The sequence below is a fragment of the Strigops habroptila genome, chromosome 1 (assembly GCF_004027225.2).
Source record: "Strigops habroptila isolate Jane chromosome 1, bStrHab1.2.pri, whole genome shotgun sequence".
NCBI lineage: Eukaryota > Metazoa > Chordata > Aves > Psittaciformes > Psittacidae > Strigops > Strigops habroptila.
In genome coordinates this window covers 43,968,554-43,993,628 of record NC_044277.2, presented here as the reverse complement: position 1 = coordinate 43,993,628, position 25,075 = coordinate 43,968,554, and the positions used below count along the sequence as shown (strand labels likewise).

Here is a 25,075-nt window from a genome sequence, read left to right as displayed (position 1 = left end):
CCTTTAGTTTTTGTACTGCATGATACTTGCAACAAAGTATTGTAACGTTTTCAACTATGAAGACAGGCAGTTCTCATTCAGTATAGTGTCTTGCCAGAATTTCTAGAAAGCCTAGATCAGAACCTTTTGAACTGCTTCCTGTACTCAAGGCACTGCTTTTTTACTGTTTTCTTCCCATGAGTGTTAATCCTGTGAGGACTACTTTTCCAGCCACTCATCGCTCACCTTAAAAGTATGCTTAGTCTATTCCTACTGAATTATGTGTCAGTTAGGGATTGAATGCTCTCACCCAGCTTCAGACTCGAAGAAGCAAAGACTGTGAAAACTGGCCTAACATGTAAGCTCCATTACTACTTCAGTAAACCACCAGACCATGGGTGACAAAGCCTTATAATCATCGTACCACATTACCTGAAGTCAGGACTTTTACAGAAATTGTTCAATGGAAAAATCAGAATTGAAACTCCTTTTCATTCAACTCTGATTAAAGGAGAAAAATTAACTTTATCATTCAATACATAAGTAAGTTGTGCTTTGACCTTCTACTCTCAGGAGAACTTCCAAAAGCTGTCAAGTGACCTTTTCCAGAAGACACACTGGTCATCCTAAAAGCCACGGTGCAACTTCCATGATTCACAGCTAGCTTCCCTGAAGGGCTTGCCTGTAAATCCTAGTTCAAATGCCCTCAAAACTTTCTCCACCCACTGATACTAGGCCTTCTGCCCGTTTCTGTTGGGAAACAAACTGAAGACCTGCTGTATTTTTTTGATTGTCCAAAAGGCACCAAAGGAATATTTGGCTTTGCTGGTATTACTACCACCATGATGTGAGGAGGCAGAGAAAAAGAGAGCTTTCTGATGTAATACAAACACTTATGACACATTCTACTTTTCACATATTAATTTAAAAAAAAATCAAATGCATCAGTGGGACTGAGGATTTTATAGACATGAAGAAACGCTTTTATCTGTATTTTCCATAAAAATAATGAAGAATTACATTAAAATTACTATGTAGTAACAACGTGAACATTCAAAGGTATTGATGTTGATCTTAAGTCAAATGTGAGATTTATTTGTTACTGAGCACCTGGTGAAATGGAGAAAAAGATTTTCAAGTTAGAAGAAATGATGTCTTTTCTTTTCTTACTTATAGGTATCCACAAATCAAAACAAAAGAAAAATGGGAGAGAAAGTATTCAACAGCCCTAAGCATTAATGAAAAATTTAGAGTCAAAGCAAATGAACAACATTAAAATTTTCCTAGAATGACTTCTTTATCCACAGAAATAAAGAAGTCTACTACAGAAAAGTATGGATTTATTTAATTGGAAATACTTGCTGATGAACATGAAGACACTAATTATTTCAAACTTTTGTTAAAACTGGTATCCTTTTTAGACCCAAAAAGAGCCAGAAATAACCAAATAATTGTTTCATTTCTAACATAAAGAAACCCAGCTCTGGTCATACTCACTTCTGAAGCTCTCAGTTTTTTCTTTCTAATCTGTAGTAATTCTCCATATGTTTTTTCTTCCTGATTTAACCTTTTCTCATATTCTGCTAGCTCATCTTTGAGGTGATTAAACACCATTTGAACATTTTGCTCCATAATCACCACACCACTTGACATTCGCCTTTGAAAGAAAAAAGAATTCAATGAAGTAATCAAGATCTTGTACTATATTATTTTTCAGTCTTAATTTACAGGTTTCATTTTTAATTTTATAATAGCATCTTCTTGCAAATAATAATACCTTTTTAAAAAAACCCATATATGATGGAGCTTATCATGAATGTTTAGATCACTTAAAGACATGGCCTATCAATCCATATTCAGTCTGTCTATTGAAATACAAAATTCTCACAGTTTTAAAAAACAGCTTGCATTTCTGAAATCGCTCTCTAAAGAATGGACTGATTCACTCACACATGTAAAGTATGTACATGAATATGCTATTCTGAAACACAGAATGAGTCCATAACCAGTGTCATATTTGGTAACCACTATTTTGTTATTTATTGGGACTGGAAGTGAGAACTTCACGCCATTTGTATAATATTTTGTTTCTGTTTCTGTCCATACTTACTACTGATTCTTTAACATCTACATACAAAATATGTAAAGTTAAGCAATTTTCAGAGATTTTCACTTTGTACTAACATTCTGTTCTCTCAGGTCCTATATTTCTGTTACTTTTAGACAGAAGAATATTTAAAAAAGAAAAAAAAGTATTTCTAACTGATTTTCTGCAAGATAACCTAACCTAGATTCTTGTAGGTAATGTAACAGTTGGCTGCACATATAGACTGTATCACAATGTGGACACAAAAAAGGAAACTCAAGAGACAAGTTTAAGCCTATTTTTTTCTAATTTTAAGGCTTTGTTGTGTAAACTCAGTGCTGTTTTAACACTAAAATAAGATATTTAGATATTTAAACAAATCAAACAGGCTGAGAAAGGGAAAAATCTGTCATGTAAAGATTATGCTGACCTCTCAGGAGTCAATTATGCTGTCAAGCTGGGACCAATAATATATATTCTTCTTATTGATTGTCTGATACTTGCAAGAACAGATGTATTTAGGAGTTTTGAAATTTAGTTCTAAATTCTGGAGGTCACAAGATCCTCTTCTGAAACTCTCTGTAGAACAACAAACCACTTTGCTGAAAATTAGAGTATCTAAGGCCTCCTCTGAAGCAGTGTCTACAAAAACCTCTCTAAAGAGGGCCTAAGGGATCAATCAGAAATTATCTAGAGTTCCTTTACACTGAAACACCCTTCCAGTCTTCCTAATCTCCAGTACATCCCCTTAACTTGCTTCTTGCCATGATTTCCTTCTCACTGTTCATTTTTAACTTCAGATATGAAGACATGTTTTTATGTCTTCCAAGAGTGTAAAAACAATTTTTCAAAAGTCATTGGTATAAGATACCTATGGTATACAATTTTCCTTTGGTTAGCACATTAGGCTAAATTTTCCAGTACACTTCAGTTTTGAAGACAATTTTATTGTGGCAAAATTATTTATTTCAAATTACTATTTTTTTTATAACATTGTGTCAGTGTTTCTATTTCACTCTTGTAGCTATTATCTAGTCTGTTTATTGCATTGATGGTAAGCAATAATAAGTCAAGGAGGTGTTAGTCGGAGAAAAATGTTAGGAAGAACCAGTAAAAGGCCAACAGTGAAGACTGAAAGCAGAAGCAGGGACTCTTTTACCTCAAGTTTCTCCACCAGATCAGGCTAGAATTAGCCTGATGGCATGCAAAACAAACAAACAAACAAACAAACAAACAAAAACCCCCCCTTCACTAATGAGAAGCAGTAAGCAATAAAAAAAACCACCAACACCCCCAAACTCTTCTCTCTTTTGCCCCTCAAGCACGGTGAGTCTGAATGTTCTGATGACCAGAAGGTGTAAGCATGGTGCCAGTTTTCAGCAAGGCATGTGATGGAGAAATTCCTGTGTATTCAGAGAATAACAAAAAGGAATACTAGGCGTTGGGATGCATAATTTGGAAGGGGTTCTTTTTGGACAATTTTTAGACTTTAGAGTTCTTTCTGTTAGGTGGAAGCTCCAACAGCAGGTTCTCAAGACAAATGCAAAGTTTTCATTAGTGTCTGTTTTAGGTTTAGAAGTTGGACAAGTTGCAAGAAAATTCCTTTTTGAAAGAGATGGACTTCATAGCTATATAGAAACAAGGAATTGTTGGAACAATCTTTCAGTACGACTTTGTGTTGATATTATCACTTTCTTCTATGACTTTAACATGTCACTGATTGATAGGAAACTACTGACTGCTGGCTAAAGATCTGTGGAAAATGAGAAAAGATTTTCAGTCACGGAAACATGTCTTCCATTCTTGAAGTTCAGTAAGTTCCACTGCACATCGGGTCCCTCCAAATCGTTCTGTTTGAATTGAGAGTTGGGAACAAAACATATCCAATACCACATACCCAGCTAAAAAAACCTACATTGAAAAAAATATTTTATTTTCCCCAGTCAGGAATTTCATGGTGTAATCTCTCAAAGATCTTTCAATACCAACAGTACATAAGTGAATGTGATCACAGAAAGGGATCCATAATATAATGATGTAGAGATGACTTTTTCACTATTTAGTCATCCTGTACAATTCAACAATCCAAGCTGCTTTCTCCTTGACATTGCACAGCAGGTTCACCTTTATCCTTGAAGAGTAAGCCTGCTGTGTAATCAGCGCATACAGCCCTCCAAGGCTTGCATGGCCTAGAAGGCAGCCTGCATTATCAGTCGAATAGAGCCCTTTGAGACTATTTTCAGGACTCATCAGTCACAGTAAGAGTAGGTCCACACTTCTTAAACCAGAGAAAACACAGAGTGCATGGAATACTCCATTAATTAAGGATGCAACTGATCATGAATGTTATCAGATTTCCAAAAGTAATTCTGATGCCTGAAATTCAATTTGAGAGGCAATTTATCATTAATAACTTCTACAGATGTGTTAAAACTACAAGCAGTGATCAGCGAAAATTACTCTCAAATTATTGATGAAAAGTGCATTAAATTTCCTAGAAATAATACTTTCAAGTAATAAAACTATCTTTAATAATAGTAATACAGTAGAATTACTAAATTACTTTAGTAAAAGTAATAAACTATCCTTTAAAATTCATATACTCAATAGGTCTTACCGCAAATCAGCAGAAGATTGTTCTGTTTTTTCCATCTCTGCTTGCTTAGTGTCACATAACTCATGTATTTCTTTAAGTTCAGTTTTTAAATTTTCCACAGTGTGAGAATTTTCATCAATCTGACTGGAAACAAATGAAATTTTTTCCTAGGAATTAAAAAAACACCCCAAACACAGCATGTTAATTAGGCAGGGCTAGATTTTCCAAATTCTGTCATTTAAGCACATGATTATGGGCAACAATTCATGAAATTTTTATATCCAAAGAAAGAGAACTTCTTTTAGAGGGCACAGTTAAAGCTTTTAGTGCAACTAGAAGAATTGAATTTCTGTAAGATCATGATGTTGCACATCCAGCTACAGTCCTCCAACTTGTTGCACAATTCTTCTACTACATATCCACAAGACTTTATGGCACTTGTATTTTTGCAGTTGCCTTTTTTTATATCAATGTGTGCATGTTTGCAGGTCACCATCTTCATAAAGTACATATCCCTTCTTATTTTTGCTTTCATATGTAAAAGTCTTTCAAATAAGCACTGACTTGCACAGCAAAAACATTATTAATGATAGTGAAAAGTAACAATTTTTGCATATGATCTAAGTCTAGGCCTATTCACCTAAGTATATGCAGAGTCAGTGTCTCAACTGGAAGTTTTTTCTGCTAGACCATCAATAATGGTACTTACAAAATGTAATACTGGTTTAGGTATATACCTAACAGCCTCAACTTGCAGGAAGAATTAGTATTTTTATTTGCTGTTCTCCAGGTAGAATATGACTTCCTCGTTAGCCTGAAAACTGGCATTTTTCATTTAGTTCCCTATATAGATAGTTGTCCTCTTTTGGATGTCAAGTTTTTCGTACCACAGTTGTCCTGTACTCCAGACAGCAGAGAATTAAAACACAGAGAATGACTCCTGAATACCTGCCTGCTTTCCTCAGCTACAAGTACACAACTCAAAGAGATGTTGATGTTTAGCTGCTGAAAACCTTTACTTTAAAAAGGTTTTCACTAAACTTCCTATTTTACAGAATAAAGATTAAATTGCAGTGTCTTTGTCATACCTTTGACTGACAGTCACAGGACCCCAAAAATATAAAGATTCATGACACAAGCAAATTCTACCTGCAGGAACAACATAGGAAACAAAGCTGCAGCTTCCCTACAATGAACAAGGTAAATGTAAAGCACTGTAGCACTTCAATAGTAATAAAGAGGTGGGAGTCTTCTATTTGGGTGATATTTCTAAAGGGGTCTTGCTGCATTAGATTTTGTAACCCACACTAATGGGCTGTAAGCAGCTATGTAAATGGGTCAAATGAAGAGGGAGGAAAATACCTTTTGATTATGCTTATATATACATATACACACATAAAATTCAAGTGCACATGTATAAATACTGCAAGACCTAGCAGTTCAGTAGGCAAAGAATGCATCACAATATATAAATAAAGATCAGTATTTCAAAAATTTCTTCTTTAGATTCTGGCCCATTTTTCTGAAGCAGTAATTTGAAGCATCATCTAATGATCTTTTCCCTTATGAAAGAAGTGCTTCTTAGAGGTATACCTAAAAGATAGCTGTAACAAAAATGAGGAATCAAAGCTTCTGTAACAGGTGTTAACACAGATATGAAGGTGTGCAAGGTACCACAAGCACATGACTTTTTTAAGGCCTACAAACTTTGTAAAAGTGTAGTGTGTATCTGTATGAGATTAGATGAAATTTCAGGTTTCGTGTAGGAACACAGAATCATTAGAAAGAAAATGAAGATAAGGTAATTAATGCAAATCCCTACACAACTGAATGGCCTATAGAGAGTCTCAAACCTCTAAGGAAAAATTGTATTAGTTTTAGTTCTCACTACCAGGTGAACTTGGAGAAATGTGATAGTCTGTGATGCACAAGATGTCTGAATGAAGTATCTCAGCCTTAAACTTTACAAATAATGAAATCTGAGATGATTAAGGTATCAGGGCCAACATAAACATGTTCACAAAGAAACCATCATGTGGTCAGGCATTGGAACAGGTTGCCCAAAGAAGTGGTGAATGCCTATCTCTGGCAGTGTTCAAGGCCCGGTTGGACAGAGTCTCGGGTGACATGGTCTAGTGTGAGGCATTCCTGCTCATGGCAGGGGGGTTGGAACTAGATGATCTTAAGGTCCTTTCCAACCTTAACAATTCTATGATTCTATGATTTTTGCTGAAGAATCAGGTTCACATATGAGCTGTGCTAGAACAAAACTGCTAATGAAGAACAATTTTGTTTCTTCCTGTACTTTTTTTAGGTCTTTTTAACCAAGGCAGATAAAACCTGAAAATGTTGGCTTCCAAGCATATGAAATGCTAGCCATTGAGTCAGTGCAAGCCGGAACCTATTATAGGAGACAGAGAATTTACAATCAGGTTTTAGAAAAAAAAACTAACCAACCACAAAAAATGGTGAGATACTCTACATTCTGTGATCCAAATATTGATAGACTGGGTATCTGCTCCTTATAGCTTGCTGTACTGGACAACAGTGCAGTTTTTTTGCCTTAGCTGAATGACTCTCTTGACACCTCGTCATTCAGCTATTCAATATATGAATAGTATTCTAGATTTTTCTTAGTTGCTGAACAAGACTACTGGTGTATTTTGGGATTGAAATCATGAAGAACTGGATGAATTGCTTGATCGCTTGGAAGTTGAAGACTTTATATTGCTCCTGCATCAGGAATACTATGGAATCATAGCCATTTTTTCCATAACATCATTTAAGCTACTCACTGGACAAACTTCAAACAAGCCAATGTCATGGGACAGCACTAAAATCTCTGAACATAACTTTAAATAACTTCTCCTTGAAAACAGACCATGATTAACAGAATCATATAGTGTGACCCTACACAGCTAGAAATATGAGTTATTATTAAAAACAAGGCAGCCCATTTTATAAGGCCTCTGTTTTACAAAATACCAATTGTTACGATCAAGGAACTGCATCAAGCTCTAAGAACACAACATTTAAGGTATCCAGGTATTGTTACCAGTTCAGAGGTCTACATATCTCGTAAAATAGGCTTTGTACATTGTTTTATTTCACTTAACCAGAACACTCCTCTAATACTCCTCCAGAATGCCAACTCAAATATTGCTCTAGTAACTAATGGATAGAGTTATTTACAGTTACTAGGAAAGACAGCATTAAAAATACTAATGAAAAGTACAGGAAATACATGCACTGAAACACACTGTAGAATTACTGATTATCTACAAGCTGACCCATCAGACGTTTTCATATGTTCTAAGATCTGGTAAACCTGGAGTTTGGTAGAGCACAATCTTTAACAGAAAGGGATGTATAAACTCTGTCTTCCCTGCCAAATTTAGAAACCTGTGTGAATCAATGACTTTTCCAGTGCTAAATTTAAGATTCTGTCATATATACGAAGTCTCAGAGTTTTCAATAGAGATTACCATATTCATGAAGTTACTCTGAACAACATGAAAACATTTCTTTCTTTTTTTGTTTTTAACCTATATGACTCATCTTTTATGCCATAATATCTAACAAGTTTATAAAATATACAAGTGAAAGAATAATAAAAATGAACTGAACCTAAGAAAGAAAGTGTTTGTTTCTTCTACTGCTTATAATCATGTTTATATAAAACATAGTGTTCAATAATGAAATTCAGTAATTCCCTTTGGTGGATTATAGAGTTTAGTAACTGATACAGCAGATATAAGCTATCATTTACAAAAAGATGCCATCTGCTGAGCAAACATGCAATCAGCAGGCACTTCCTATTATGCTAGAATCTTTTTTGTCCTTTATTGATTTTCACCATTGCATTTCTAAAGCCCCTCAAGCAATCTGAGTCAGTGTAGCAAATGAAGAAAGCAAAGGACTTCTCAATGACCCCAATATCAATTCTGTTTTGTACTTTACACTGTCTCAAGGCTATAGACCTCATAGGTTAGTTCGAGCAAGAGACAGAAAATAGTACATACAATATAGGTATGTATATAATTCCAAGACAACTGTGTAGAAATGACAGCCTAACCTTTGAGATTAAACATACTTCAAAAAAGCCATACAAGCATTAAATTATTCACCTGTGTATCATTTAATTGTTGCTGCATAATAGTTCTTTTTTCTTCCAGTTGTTGCTCAGTTTGCTCCTGCTTCTTACCTAGCTCTTGTATTCTCTGATTCAAACAGGAAAGCTTCTGGAGAGTTTATGAATAAACAGACATGTTAGTATTCAAAAGTTATTGTCCTACATTCTACAGAAACAAGAAAATATATTAGTTACTAAATACTAAAGAGTTACCTTTTCCCTTCCATACCCATTTTTCTGTTATGTAGCTTTATATACTCTCTGCTTTGAATGAAAAAATGCACATATAAAATAGAAAATATCTCTGTTACTTCATATGGTGTTTACCATAATACAGCTAAAAAAAAAAAAAAAAAATCTTACTCTGCTCCCCATGCTTCTTTACTTTCTTTCTGCCAAGGAAGTTACAAATAAAGTTTTCTGAAATCGGAATATATATTTGGAATAGCTTTCATGGAGTTTGTATAAAGGGCAAAATAAATGTTTATAATTCATTATCACTAACTCATGAAAAATATAGCTAAGGACAGCTAACAAGAGGGAGAAGGAGAAAGAAATAATTAGCACCTCAAGATAAAGTTCTTGACTATCTTAGTAATTTCATTTGCATCATTAGTGTGAGCACCAATTATTAAATAATAATTATTAATACATGTAATAAGGAAAACTTTACATTACTAAATATGCTTATATGAATTGTATAATAGTTATATCATCCAAAGTTTAAAATTCCATTTACAATATATAACAAAGATTATTAAAATAGGTATTAATATTACCATTCCAAGACTATAATTTAAACTTTTAATCAATGAGAAAGTTCTTCCTTGAAGTTACAATATCTTTTGCATATCATTTACATAGGAACCTGCTTGTGCAAACTCTGTTTCCAAGCTTTTAAAACAGAAGTGAATACACAGCTATAGACCATGATGTATAACTTACACCACACCTCTCTAGGTTTCCAGGAAACTAATGATGTGATCTTTGTCACATTGTTTCTACTTAGTTTTAGTTGGGGAAGGGCTAACAACATTAGTCACTGCCATTAATGCGTTGTTTTGCAAATACTATTAGCTGTTAAAGGAATCTTTCTTTTTTAATTTTTCATTTTGACTTATTAAACCTGCATCAGAAATAAACTATCATCACATAATCCATTATCTGAACTCAATTTATTTAACATCCTCCATCTCTCCTCCAAAAATGGTGAAGTACTGCTACATGCAGACTGTGTCACGAGCCCTTCAAATACAGTAGTATTAAAAAACTGAAGAAGACAATCTCCCGGGACAAGTTATTTACTAGCAGTCAAATAACAGAACTATGAACCTACAGACTGATTCTGCAACAAAAACTTCTTTTCACTGAGGCAGCAGAAATTCTTTTATCTGGGCTTTGAGCAAAAATAAAATATCCTGTATCTAAACTCAATAGGCTCAAGGTTGTTGATCTTACTTGATTGCAAGAATTGTTCCATAAGAAGTATATGGAATATTGAAAACTCTTTGACTTAATTCTGGACACAAACCATCGATAGCTAGCTTTGTTTCCTATTGATTTGGAAACAAAAATGAAGGCATTTTGCGTTTTCTTTTCCGGCAGTAAGGTCCAGTAAAAATGCCCTCCTCTTTCAGACACTTAAGAATTACTTCTTTCACACTAATTACTGTATTTGCAGCCCTGATCCCTAAAATACTTACTTCCTTTGCCAAAAAAAAAAAAAAAAAAAAAAAGAAAAAAGAGGGAAGCTTCAAATTACCTTCCCCAGACTGTGAAGCTGCTTTCATCAGTGAACAATGCATGCCCACCTATTCATACACTGTGGGGCAGCTCACATTTGGAAGGACTTGTCTGCAAGGATTTGCACATATTTCATGGTGGCATACAGAACAAAGGCTTTGAGCAGTACACAAGGCTTAATTTAAATGTAATGATAGAAGGACTGCCCCCAGTTTCAGTATGGCTGATTGGACAATCATCAGTGTGAAAGCCAAACTCTGTTTAACTTGTGATAAAAGACTGAAAACAATTGAAGTTTTCCCCATGTTTCCAGTTGTTTTCAGAGCCATTTCCCCCAAAAAAGAAAAGGATTAACAACCTGCTCAAGAAAAAGACATACAAAAAAAGATAAAGCGAAGGTATGGAAATGCTCTTAATTAAACAATAATAATATTAATAATAAGAAGAAACATCACCACCCACCCCACCCCACCCCCCCCCCCGAAAAATTACATCCCAAAGAGTTCTGCAGAGAAAGACTAAATGGTTCTGCTTGAGGGTTTTGCTTCAGTATAGTGGATAGACATTGCATCTTGCACTAAACTACAGTTCAGGTTTTGAATATTTCCACATCATATTAGAACAATAAGGTCTGTTTCTACAGATGTTGAGATGGTAGGGGGACATGCAAATATTGGTATTGCTAAAGGAGATGATTGACTACCTAGCTAAGGTCTCATGTTTGTAGGACTACTAGTCAATTGATTCACATACTATCAGGTGTTTTTCAAAACCATTTATCATTGTAATACTTTGTTTTCAAACAGTAATTTATTTAGAAAATACTGTCAACTTTTCCCTCTTTCTTCTATTACCACTGTTGTAGCACTCCATATAAGCAAATCATTCAAACATCTGAAAGATCACCAGATCTAAAAGAGGAAAGTCGAATAATGAAAGAAATTTTTCTCAGTCATACAAGTTTCGTTTGTATTCCTGTTACTCTCTTGAGAAGGTCTGGACAAAAGGTTATCTCTCTAAAAAGTTCTGCAAGGTTTTAAACTCAGGGAAGGTTAACACCACCAGTATACCCTGCAAATATGGCGAATAGGCTACAAGGTCATCATTTAGCAACTGGAGGAAAATGGCTCTTTGGTCATACTTTTAAGATGATAGTGGGGAGAACCAAAACATGTCATACTGTAACAATAGGAATACTCTACCAGAAGCAAAAGAAATGCTCAGAAGAGTGTATTTAATTAGGTCAATTCAAGTAGGTTGAGGAACTTCTATTTCTTTTTCTTATTATACAGAAAAGACCTTTCATGAGAGAAAGGAAAAACATTTTTTATCAGTATCATCCATAGTGCAGGGAAGTGAAGAAGGTCCCCAGCATGCCATGGCTGGGGGTTTATATACTAATTGTTCTCTTAAGCTTATAAGTAAGCATGATTGACAGAAAACAGTCTTCCCTTTTGTGAGAAAACAGACCACAAAAGTTAAAAGAGATAGAAAGATTTTTCTAATAGAGGAAGTAAGAAAGATTAAAAATAAGGCTGGAATTATGTTGCCTCTTGTTATGTGGTATCACAGCACAACTGCACAGCTGCAAAATCCAACTCTTCTGAGCTATGGATTTCTGTTTCCTCTTATATTTTTGTCTAATAATGAAAAAAAATTAATCTAGTGAGTGGTCCAGAATCTACTACTTTTACCTCATGCTTGTCTTTAGATATATCTTTTTTTCTTTTATATTTTTCTTCTATAGCAGCTACTTGTCTATCAATCTCTTCTATCTTCTTCATATCTTCCTTCGTTTTCTTGAGTTTCTCTTTTTGCTCTTCCTCTAGCTCACCATATATTGATTTAATCCTGTCCTGATTATTAAAAATACATGTAGAATTAGCTTCCAGTATTTCAAAAGAAGTAGAACATGAAAAAATCCAAATCTGAAAGAACATTTATACTCTTAAGTAAACACCAAGAATAGAACAAAATTTAACAAATACAACATAAGGTCATTAAAAAGGTCTTCCAAATGAAGGAAAAGCTGACCATTAAATTAATGTATGTCAGAAGCCCTTGAATACGAAATGCCGAATAGCCAGCTAACACAACTATAGCAGAGGAATCAGTAAGATATACCGGGAAATGTAAAAATGACATTGAAGCAAACAATGAATTTACAGTACTATTTAAATAAATAGCAGAAAAGAAGTCCATAAAAAAGAAATTAAAATTCCAAATATTAAAAGTGAAAATCTTTTCTGATGGGAAACATAATTACCATAGGTATGTTCCTAGTTATTTGTATCTTCTTTTTTTTTTCAAAAGGAGTGAAAAAAGAGAAGGGAAACACTGAAGAGTGAAATAGAACAACCTTTGCAAAATAAATGAACATTCTTCAAGGTTGGGAAATACAAGATCAAGCATACACCCAGTCCAAACTTCTCCCCTCCACCAAAAGAAGAAAGAAATATTATGCACTGCCAGCTGTGTTCTTCAGAATGGTCAGGTCTTACAAATACTTATGATTTCTAATATGCAAAATTCACCATCACTTGAACTTAAATAATTATTTATCTGTGTAGCAAAGAGAATACACAATATCTGATACTGAGACATTTCGAGTACCTTTCAGTTGTAGAAACAGAGCAGAATAAGCCAAGAAGATTATGGGAAAGAGAGAAAGAAATAACCATACATGAGAATTACCCTTTTCAAAGCACTATGCTAGGTGGTAAATAACTCATTTTTCTAGTTTTGAAACATAGCCTACAAAAATAGTTATCCTTACCAGGAGTATTTCAAGTAGGAAATGCAGCATAATTTCTGAATTCATATAGAATGGCACAATATTAGGTAAAGTTACAGATAACATTCCATGTGACATTATGCTTAGTAGGAAGAATGGACAAGCTTCCCAGAAAACCTCTATTTCTGAATCTCTGTTGCTTTATACCGAGATGGCATTAGGTGGTTCCCTTTGGCTGTCTCAGTACAGAGGCTCACCTAAACTGCTATACACTTTGACAGTCACTAGTTAGTGATAGCTTTTGCATTTTCAACATCTTTTGACATCATCATAAGTTTTGTCAAGAAAAAAACTCTTGACAGCAAGGATACGAAGGTGGTCTAGCCCAGAGAAATGAGGCTTTGGAAATAAAAAAAGGAAAAAATAAATTTAGTTGAAACACAACTTTAAAACCAACTTAAAAGAAGTATAAGGTTCATCTCAAGAACCTCCTTATCCTGAAAAAATATGAACTACAATGAAAAAGCAATTCTGAGCACAAAATCTACTTTCCCTTAGGAAAGTGTTCTTTCATTTCTGCCTGTAAAAGGAGTGGGCTAAAGATGCCACTGAAGTTCTTTGCCAAGACTCAAGACAAAGAAAGAAGCCTTTTAGTTTCAATGAATAATCAAAAAAGATCAGTACTGAATACCAAATAGGGACAAAGAGGTTTGGAAGCACCAAATCAATCCCATCATGCTGTGGCAGTCATGCCAGAGTCAGCCCAGAGATGTTCCCTCCACCCTTCTCTGCAACAAAACCTGAGAATCAGAGGGAAGTTGTGCATCAACCACAAATGCACGTGATAGCAACCTTGTGCACCACCTGGCTTAGAAGAGGAATATTCAACACTTTCTGCTAATGTCTGAGATGAACAGGAACCCAAAATGTCTCTTAGGGCTTGTATTTCTAGAAATGCGATGTGTAGATACTAGATTCTGCTATTGAACTCTACAGTTCAAAGTGACAGAATGGAAGTGAACAAGCCTAACAAAAGCAAAATGGGGATTGTGACTATTCAGAAGCAAATAAAAAAGGTTCAGACTTCTCTCTCAAATGAAAAGGAACAAAAGTCTCAGAAGGACTTCTGGTCATCACAGTAAATCCAACATTCAATTCTAAAAAAAAATAGCCTTTGACAGCTCTCAGAGTAAATCTCTCTTATCTGAGACCACTGCAAAAGCAGCCAAAGGTGGTTTCTGACTCAAGGACTTGCAGTAAAAGACTGCAATGCCCCCCTGCAGTTCTGGCCGTATTCTCCCCTTGAGGAGGAAGGAGCAGCAGACACAACGTGTGATAAACTGACTGCAACACCCATTACTCATCCCCCTGCACTGCTGGGGGTGGGGGAGGAGGTAGAGAAAATTTAGAGTTAAAGTTGAGCCCAAGAAGAAAGGAGGGGTGACAGGAAAGTGTTTTTAAGATTTGTTTTATTTCTCATTTCCCTACTCTGATTTGATTGGCAATAAATTAAACTAATTTCCCCAAGTTGAGCCTGTTTTGCCTGTGACAGTAATTGGTGAGTGATATCTCCCTGTCCTTGTCTTGACCCATGAGCCTTTCATTGTATTTTCTCTCTCCCATCCAGCTGAGGAGGGGAATGATAGAGCAGCTTCAACGGGCACCTGGCATCCAGCCAGGGTCAGACCCACCACACCAGGTCTCTGTGTTATTGGACTGAAACTTTGAAGGAAACACTGACTTTTATTTTCTGGCATCATAGAGACTGAAGGAGCAATCTCTGGAAAGTTGCTGCTCAGACAGAAGCCAGAGCTTGATTCTAACAACCTCACTTTAAGGACTTCTACGTCTTGCTGGTGACACCGAGTGCAGAGATTAAGGACTTCAGAAAATAGTCCTGGAGCTTCTACTTAGTGTATTGCTTGAGGCTTTAAGAACTTGTAGTTATTAGAACAGTTTGAATATGACCATTATCCACGATCTTGCAGAAGACAACTAACAGTATCCATCTGCCAAAGGATAGATATAGATAGCACACTCCTTTGGTGATGCCAAACTTGGGATTTCAGTCAGAGAAGCTGAAGAAATATCAACACTTGCCTGAGGATGACTGAAAAGCATCACTGAAATCACTTTTTTTTTCCAAAAAAGGAACACTGAAGTGTGTTGCATGAATTTAGCAGTTTCACATCAGGAGAAAATAAATGGTATTAGGGCTGCCCTATTTTACATATGCAAGCATCAATATATTGCAATGGTAAAATGGTAAAGGTCTAATTGCAGTTTCCACAGAAACTGAATTCAAATGATAATGTAGCGTATACTGATTATTACTAAAGGGTTTTTATCTAATACAGCAAATTGGAAATTATTGTGAATAACTGAATAACTTTTTGTTTACAAATAAAGTGTTTCATGTTTTCATGAGTATTTAAATTTTCCTAGTTGTTAAACATCAGGCGTTGTTACTTAGCAAAACCTATTAGCCTTCTATGTGTGCTGGTCACAAGGTGCCTGAAGTTAGTTCATGGTAGGAAGGGAAAGAAGAATAAAGACAAGTAAAATGGTTACTGTTATGTTTACCTGAATCACTTTCCAAACACCTTTTTGAGCTTGAATTTCTTTTTTAAGATCCAACTCTGAATTCTTAGGCGGAAAAAAACATAAGGAAACAAGTTAAGGGACAACAGCAGTAGAAATTTAAAATTAACATCACAGTAAAGAGGAGCATAGCTTTACAATTTTTTCTCAAGTATCATAAAATTATACATAAAAAGGAAGAGTCTCAGGCACAAGAGGTAAATAAATATAGACCATATTATAATTTAAAAGTAAAAGTTTATTACTTTTCTACATTTAATGTGATTTATTTTTCGTAGCATAAAATAAACAGACAAATACATTGAGAAGCTGTCCTGGCTTACCTAAATGGATATTGAACATCAAATGTTCAAAATTTTAAAATCTCAGTGCCTTCTATATTTTACATGAAGGGACTTTTTTCTGTAATTTCAAGTAAAAAACTGAACATGTTTTAGCCCTTTTTTTATACGACCATCCTACTCATATCACTTCTAGGATAACAGTTACATATCACATTATTATAGTTTGCACCTTGCAAATCTTTGATACATACATAATCTGAATGCATGTCAGATTGGCAGACCATCATAACTATATCTTATTACAATCTAATTCAAACCCTAAATGGGGTTCTTTCCTTTTTAAGTGAATTTAGGGAGTGGAAAACTGATTATTTAAACACAACTAGGCACAACATGGCCAAAACCAAAGTAAGAAATGGACTCAACCAATGCTAATATTGAAACACATTCATTCAAGATGTTTTATTCACATCCGTATCTGCTCTTTGGAAGTGCATATGCCATCAGCACTTGGAGAGGGAGGGTTCTGCATAACAAGGTCATAAACATCTCCCAGATGCCACATACATAAGAAAATACAAAAACAGGTGCCAGACATCCTCATATATTCTCAAACCGCAATCCCCAAAGATTATTAAGAACTTCAAGGAAATAGAAGTAATGGAGATCAATGTTCATGTGGAAAACACATCCTATAATCAATGAGTAAACACCTTTTTTTCCAGACAAAAGTTTATACATTGGCTCCAAGGATAACTCCAAGCAACAACTTATGTCCACGGCCCTGCCCACCCCCTCACACCTCCTTACCCACATATGCATATAGTGTATCTCAATCCAAATCCTGAGTCTATTAGGCAAACTGTGGCATCTGGACTATTCTCCAAAATGCAGCAGCATTTTGAATGACTAATGGTAACACTTGGAGATTGCATGAATATATTTTTCACTCTATTCAGCAGCCCAAGGATACAGTTTAACTGGTGGTTACAGACAGACACGTTTTTCAGACACACCAGGGGGTAATTGCTCTCACAGAATATCAGCAGAGACCAGGCAGTCAACTATAAATTGCACCTTCATTTATATGATCGCATTCAAAATTCACCAGTATTCAACTGTTGCTTAGGTAGAGAAGTATCTTACCTTCTGTGCACCTGCTCACAGTCCCTGCGTATGTCTTCATATGAGTATGTATGCTTTAAATCATTATAAATTGAATGCTTTTGCTAATTTATGGTAACTAAGACCCAATATAGCAAACTAATAGTAACTTAAAACTGTTGACAGAATGGTTATTTTGCAAGTGGTAGTAATGGAGGTATTAATTAACAAAGGCACTCTATCAACTTGAGTGGTGCTAGAAACCAATCGTCATTGAAGGCAGGACCACTAGTAATGGCTTCATGTAGAAGTTAAGTTCTACCAACAAGTAAACCAGAATATGTTCAGAATGAAATTCTATCTCTAACCACAAATGCATAGCTTTGCAAGGCATTTCTGACTGACTACATGCCTGGGATGTTAACACTAGCTATGACTTGAGAAGAGAGCTTAATGAACAACAAAAATACAAAAAGTGTATGTAGTCAAATGTAAAAATGTAGTAATTTTAAAATGTAGTCAACTTAAAAAATAATTTTTATAAAAATTAGAAGGGTTTATTAAAAACTTTATGAGGAACAGCTAAAAGAACAAAACACTTGCAAGCTAGAGGGACATTACTTACAGGAATCACATTGGAGGCCCAAAGTACATGCAAGCCAAGTTTTGACAGATACTTTGGAAATATCGAAAAGAAAATCAACACCACTAAACAGAAGAGAAGCTATTAACAGCAAGATGATAAAAATTTGAAATTATATCTAAGAAAAGGAAAAAAGATCCTGAACTTTGCCTATTGAAACCTAAAATACCACCAGGCAAACTAAATAAGAGTTTTGGAAAAATCTGCAAGGGACGTAAAACAAGCCCTTTTCCGAACACATCTGATAGAAAGCCGGCTAGACACAATGTAAGGCCAACAGAAGATCAGAATTACTTAAAGGCAGACTTAACATGAATCACTCAGAAAACAGGATACGATAGAGGGCAAATGCCCAAATTCGAAAGGAAATAAAGCCTGCAAAGCTGTAAGAAGCAAACTAATAATATGAATTATTATGAAAAAAAAATTAGCTGACACATGGAAATTTTGATGCATAAGAGAGGAATCTGCATCACTGGGAAATAGTGTTTGAAAATTCATCAGTTTTCTGAAGGATTTAAGAAGTATGTGGAGAAGAGGTATTGGGTGACACAGTCTCCCTGGACTTCTAAATGATGTTTGATAAAGTGTTATATGAACAACTCCTTAATTAATTTCCCAGGAGTGAGGCATCCCTGCCTCCTTCTATCCTTTATTGTGACCTGTGACCTGCCATTATCTATGACCATTTACTAGCCAATTCATTTTCTCTTCCAGAGACTACTGTTATTTGCTATTTTTCCAGTGTTTTAAAATACACAGTTAAAATCATACGTTATAAATTCTTTTTTTTATATTAGGTTGTTTGCCCAATAATTCTCTGATACAGAGAACATTATTTTCAATTCTTCCACTCTAAAAAATGAATTTAATTAAAAAATATACCTTGAAAGAGATTTCTTCTGTAATTTTGTTTTTTTTCAATTCCTCGTACTTTTTTTTTATTTCACTGTAGGACAACTCAGCATTAGAGACATCTTCATTTAGTCTTTCTAGACGCTGTTCAGTCTTACTTATGCTTTTGCAGATAGTTTCGATTTCTGACTCATATGCTTGCTTTCTTGTTGAACTGTTGAAACAAAATAGAAAATATTACATTCATTGTATAAAGTGTATTGATTAAAATAAAATTAAACCCCATTTTTGAATAGGTAAAGCTAAACCATTTTAAAATCAAAAGCAGTATTTTATTAGCCTGCTATTTTATGCTGAATACACCAGGCTCTACCTCAAAACATTAGTGTCTTTATTCATGACTCTAAGGCCAGATAGTTCATTAATATGAAACAATTAAATGTATACAATTTTTTTGTTTTCCTGTATATCTATACTGTTAACCTGCATCATAGAATCATGGAATGGCTGAGGTTGGAAGGAACTTCTGGAGGTCATCTGGTCCAACTATCCTGCTCGAGCAAAGCCACCTACGGACAGTTGCCCAGGACCACGTAAAGATGTCTTTTGAATATCTCCAAGGGTGCACAATCTACAACCTATATTGGCAACCTGTGTCAGTGCTCTGTCACCTTCACAGTGAAAAAGTGCTTCCTGATGTTCATACAGAACCTCCCATGTTTTGGTTTTTGCCCACTGGCGCTGTCAGTGGACACCACTGAAAATAACATGGCTCATCCCCTTTGCACCTTTCTTTCACTATTTATATACATCAATAAGATCTTCCCTGTCCTCTCTATTTTCCAGGCTGAGTAGACGCAGCTCTCTCAGGCTTCCCTCATGTGACAGATGCTCCAGTCCCTTCATCATCTTCATCACCCTTTGTTGGACTCTCTTCAGTACATCCATGTTTCTATTGTACTGGGGAGCCCAGTACTCCAGGTGTTGCCTCACCAGTGCTGAGTAGAGGGGAAGAATCACCTCCCTTGACCTGTTGGCAACGTTGTTCCTGATGCAGCCCAGGTTGCCATTTGCCTTCTTTGCAGCAGTGGCGTATTGCTGGCTCATGTTCAACTTGGTCCACTGGGACCCCCAAGGCCTTTTCTGACAAGCTGCTTTCCAGCATGTACCGGTGCATGGGGTGGTTCTTCCCCAGATGCAGGCCTTTGCGCTCCTCCTTGCTGAACTTCATGAGGTGCCTTTCACCCCATTTCTCCAGCCTGTTGAGGTCTCTCTGGATAGCAGCATGGCCCTCCAGTGTATCAGCCACTCCACCCAGTTTGGTATCATCAGCAAACTTACTGTGGGTACACTCTGCCCCATCATCTAGACCATCAATGAAAACAAACAGGACTGGATCCCTGGGGTACACTGCTAGTTACTGGCCTCCAACTTGACTTTGTGCCGCTGAGCACCACCCTTTGGCCTTGGCCATTGAGCTAGTTTTCAGTACACCCTACTGTCTGCTCATCCAGCCCATACAACAACTGCTTGTCTATGAGGATCTTAATGGTAGACAGTGTCATAAACCTTACTGAAATCCAGGTAGGCAATATCCACTGCTCTCCCCTTGTCTATCAGGCCAGTCATTTCACCATAGAAGGTATCAGCCAGGTCAAGCATGATGTCCCTTTGGTGAATCCATGCTGACTATCCCTAATGACTTTCTCATCCTTGTGAAATGTGCCTGGAAAATGGTTTCCAGGATTATCTTCTCCATCACCTTCCCAGGGATTGAGGTGAGGATGGCTAGCCTGCAGTTCCTTGAGTCCTCCTTCTTGCTTTTCTTGAACATAGAAGTGACATTTTCTTTCCTCTAGTTCTCAGACACTTCTCCTAGTCAGTTACTGAGAGTGACCTCACAATGGCATCCCTCGGCACTTGTGGTTGCATTCCATCAAGGCCCATGGACTTATGTATGTCCAGTTTGCTTAAGTGTTCCCTGACCTGATCCTCTTCAGCAAACAGTACGGCTTCCTTGCTCCAGCCTTTCCCCCTTGTCTCTGGGACTTGGGACTCCTGAAGACTGGCTCTTGCTAATAAAGACTTAAGCAAAGAAGGTATTCAGTACTTCATCCTTTTCCATGTCCTGTGTCATCAGGTTCCATGCCTGATTCAGCAATAGGTTCATATTTTCCATAGTCTTCCTTTTGTGACCTATGCACTTACAGAAGCCCTTTTTGTTGCCTTTGATATCTCTTGCCAGACCAATTCCATTTGGGCTTTGGCCTTCCTAATTCCATCTCTGCATGCTCAATATCTCTGTATTCCTCCTGAGTTACCTGTCCCTGCTTCCACCCTCTCTATGCTTCCTTTTCATGTCTGAGTTTTGCTGGTAGCTCCTTATTCACTCATGCAAGTGTCCCGGCATTTTTCCTGACTTCCTACTCATTGGAATGGACTGCTTTTGAGCTGGAAGGAGGTGATCCTTGAATATTAAACAGCTTTCTTGGGTCCCCCTTCCAAAATATAACATAAAACTACCAATTTTGGATGAGAAGAAAGTGGCAAGAACAGCCCTTTTATCTGAAAGTGTTTAAATTGGTCAAAGATCTTATAATCTATCTTATAATAAATGGTCATGTCTAGGGTACTTCATATTAGTGCAGTGGTCCAGGTTAGTCATACAGCTGAATAAATAAAATTCCTATGTCTCTATTTGCAGAATTCTCAGATCACATAAACCATATATTCTACAATGGAATGTTTCTTTGTAGAAGGATGGGATTACTGAAAAATTGTTACTACCACTGAGTACCTGCTGAATTAGAATGATAAATCTAAATGATATTGTAAGGATCTTCACAGGATATACAACATTGTTTCCTATACTTAATCTGCAATCCCACAACAGTCTGGCACTGTCCACGCATTTTCTTTGCTGAATTAGTGGCCAGAATATTTCTCTCACTTTAATACAGGGTGTCATTTTCTTTGTTAAATGAAGGAAAAATAATTTACCTTACCTTAAATACACAAGCAAACAGGTCTATTCCATGATTCTATGATTTGTCAAAGATACTGTAAAAAACTGTAATAGCCCTAATAAACTGAGCTCAACATGAAAGAAAAATAGCCAGCATGCCTGCAAAGGTTTAATCCCAAATATGCGGGGCACCTCACCGTGATTTCATTGCTTAAAAGTTGCACTACTGCAGCCACCCCACAGGAAACACAAACAAACCTATTTTATTGCACCAGCCGGGAATCGAACCCGGATCACAAGAATGGGAATCTTGCATGATACCACTACACCACTGGTGCCTCCACATGGGGGTACTACAGTCAAATCATGCTGTGCTGTCCCAGCGTGCAGCGTGCTGCACAGGCAATTACTGACTTATATAGTCCTTAAATACAAAGGATTGTTAAAACTACAAATTCGATATTTGGAAGACTTAAAAATCACATACTTCACGACACATGCAGTTCTCCCTAACTAAGCACTTTTAATATGTCATTACATCATCTTTTTATCCCCTCCCTTTTCCCACACCTATTGTATGGAATTTTAGGGATCTAATTCTAGTAAGGAATGTTTTCATTCTGACAGGATGTCTATATTAAACTCAGTCATCAATTTCTACAAAACTTGTAAGAGTCTAACTATTTTCAAGTACCTTTATTTTCAGATGACTTTTTGCTGAAACCCTTTAATAAAATCCAAAGTTACTGGGGGAATAAAGAATATAATCTCTCAGCTTCATAAAACCAGCATACACCTAGTATCCAAAGGAAGGAACTAAATATGGATTTTATTTGCTGTTATATTATAAATGTACTGAAATATTATGTACAATATAGCTTAAAGTATAGCTATCTGGAATTAATAAACTAAGGAGCTACAAAAGTTGTGTGCATAATATCTTACAAGAATTCAAAGTAAATAGAGAAAAACAGTATTTCAGATTCTATGTTTATAACCATCATATATGAAAAACATTTTACCAAAATAATTTTGGGACTGATGTTTATGTTAAAAAATAAAATAAATAAAAAAAAAAAAGATAATATAAGAATCAGCTTTTTTTTTGTTTTATTTTAGTTGTCAATGTATGCATTTTATCTTTTACAGAATTTTAGTTATTCTTCTTTCAAGTGAAATTCAAAAAAGTTAGATGATAAATTTCAGCCTGAAGTGATTTGAAATTCTTGAAATGCTTAATTACAGACTTAAAACAAAAGCAAGTTTCACTTTTATAAGCACGTTTTCAGTGAAAAAATGAAGCTTGCTTCCTATATTTATATAGCAGGCATTACCTATTTCCAATTATTTGTGATAACTCTTTATTTTCTTGTTCAAGTTCTTCATTTTCACATTTCAAACTGTCCAATGCTTCATTAATATTGAGAACATTTTGCTTTATATCCAGTAGATCCCTTTCCTCAGTGGATTTCTAATGAACATTAAAATATTAAGAAACCTTTAAAACAAGTTGAAATTATTTCAGGCCAAAGCAGAATATGATACAAATATGCAAGCATTGTTACTTCATTTATATAAAAAGAGTAACAAACTTACTAATTCTTCCACAGCTTTAACTACTTCAGAGGAAGCATCTGATATTTTTACACTTTCATCTCCTTGGGAAGCCATTTTATTATTCAAATCTTCTATCTAGAAAATATTTCATAAAGTAAGTAAGTAATGCAAATATCTCCTGTATTTCTTATTAATAATTAAACAATATATTTAAAAAAAAAATTTTTAAAGGAAGGCTCTTCAAGAGTAACTAGGGATACTTAATGTTATAGTACTCATACGCATTTTGCTGTTTGCAATGTACCCTATCAGAATCTTTAGACTTCACAGTATCCGTAAGCACACACAGCCTCCTAATTCATACATGACATATGTGGTATAATCAAGCATAATACATTTAGTTCCTCTTAGTCTCAAGATATTAATACAGATTCATGCAGAGATTCAAGGATCAATCACTGGATCTTCAGGAAAAATTAGGATGTTAAGGAAGCAAGCACCTGCAGGATAAGGAAAACATCTACAGTGGCTTTAGCTAGATAAAGGCAACACCTGCTCACATTGATACTAATGAACTTTGTTTCCTTCACATTTCCTTCCTCTGCAGAGACTGAAACAATATAGCTATCCTGGCAATTTACCTATACAATTGCCATAGAGATAAGGGTCTAACTAGAATATGACCAGACAACAAACATGTCTAAGCAGGATAAGGGTTGATAAGGATGTTAGAGTACAAATGTGGGAAGATCAGGACAGAATTAGAACACAGCTACTTTAAATGGCATGTAATTTCCTACTGCTACCTTAAAAATCTGGTGAAGAGCAGATTTACATAAGATACTTTCTGACTTGTCCTTACAGTGCCCAAAGTTGTAACATATATGAAATTCAGTCATATATGGAAAGGTCATATATGAAATTCAAAAACTGGCATGAATTAAAATAAGAAATATAAAAAGCCAGAGGAAAAAACTGCAGAAATATACTAGTTCACATCATTAATTCTGTCTTCAAACTTGTTGATGTACATGACAATTGCCATGTTATAATTTGGATACAATTCAAACCCAACTGACATCACTGAAAATAATCTCAATGTTTTCCCGATTTCCAAAGTAACTCCATTATCCTAGTAATATTTCTATGATGATCAAAAGAATCACTTTGAGCTTTCTGAAAATCTATTCTTATTTATAAATATTTATTCAGTTAGTTGTTTTAGCCATGTTTTTGAAGGAAATTGGCAATAACAGACGAGCTTTATCCTAAACTGAAGTCTGGCTCACCTTTAGCTAACAAAGGTGGTCACCAAATGGAGCAGTTCCATGCTCCACCTTATCCCTGTTGCATATTTCTCTCTTTACCTGGTGTTGGTCTTAATACACAAGTAGAACTTACTGAAATATATCGGGTCAGCAAACCCAGCTGGAAGCATCCAGAAAGAAAACATAAAAAAAAGTAAGTAAGTACTGGGTCTATCTGAAAACAGTTGTTTTCTAGATATCAGTTGGTAGCAATTGCTGGTGCAAGTACAGTAACAGGGAAAAAATTGTAATAGTTGGAAACAAAAGGCAAGAAGATGTCCATTAGTGGTTGTCTAATATGACTGTATCTTTATTTTTGTGGCAGGTGTGTTTCAAAATTTTTGTTAAATTCTGAGCATGCTTGGTAAAAGCAGCTTCTCAAAAATACTCCATCTAGATTCTGAATTCCATTGGATCCTTAGCAGGACCTAGCTGTCTAGATGCTCAAACCACAACAGGACTGGGCACGTATAAGAGAATGGATGTCAT

General features: G+C 35.6%; 1 protein-coding gene and 1 non-coding gene across 2 annotated transcripts in view; both read right to left on the bottom strand.

The window, feature by feature from the left end:
• Positions 1–474: 474 nt before the first annotated feature.
• CCDC178 (coiled-coil domain containing 178) overlaps positions 475–25,075 on the bottom strand; it is a 39,606-nt gene continuing 15,005 nt past the window's right edge. Inside the window, exons 7-15 of the mRNA XM_030475324.1 lie at positions 23,319–23,414; positions 23,057–23,193; positions 18,788–18,971; positions 15,854–15,916; positions 12,231–12,392; positions 8,789–8,902; positions 4,683–4,828; positions 1,477–1,636; positions 475–480 (exon numbers count right to left, since the gene is read on the bottom strand). Coding sequence (XP_030331184.1) covers positions 475–480; positions 1,477–1,636; positions 4,683–4,828; positions 8,789–8,902; positions 12,231–12,392; positions 15,854–15,916; positions 18,788–18,971; positions 23,057–23,193; positions 23,319–23,414 — 1,068 coding nt within the window. The remainder of the gene's footprint in view (positions 481–1,476; positions 1,637–4,682; positions 4,829–8,788; positions 8,903–12,230; positions 12,393–15,853; positions 15,917–18,787; positions 18,972–23,056; positions 23,194–23,318; positions 23,415–25,075) is intronic.
• On the bottom strand, positions 21,990–22,060 carry TRNAG-CCC. Its single transcript has one exon. It is a non-coding gene; the product is annotated as a tRNA-Gly (tRNA).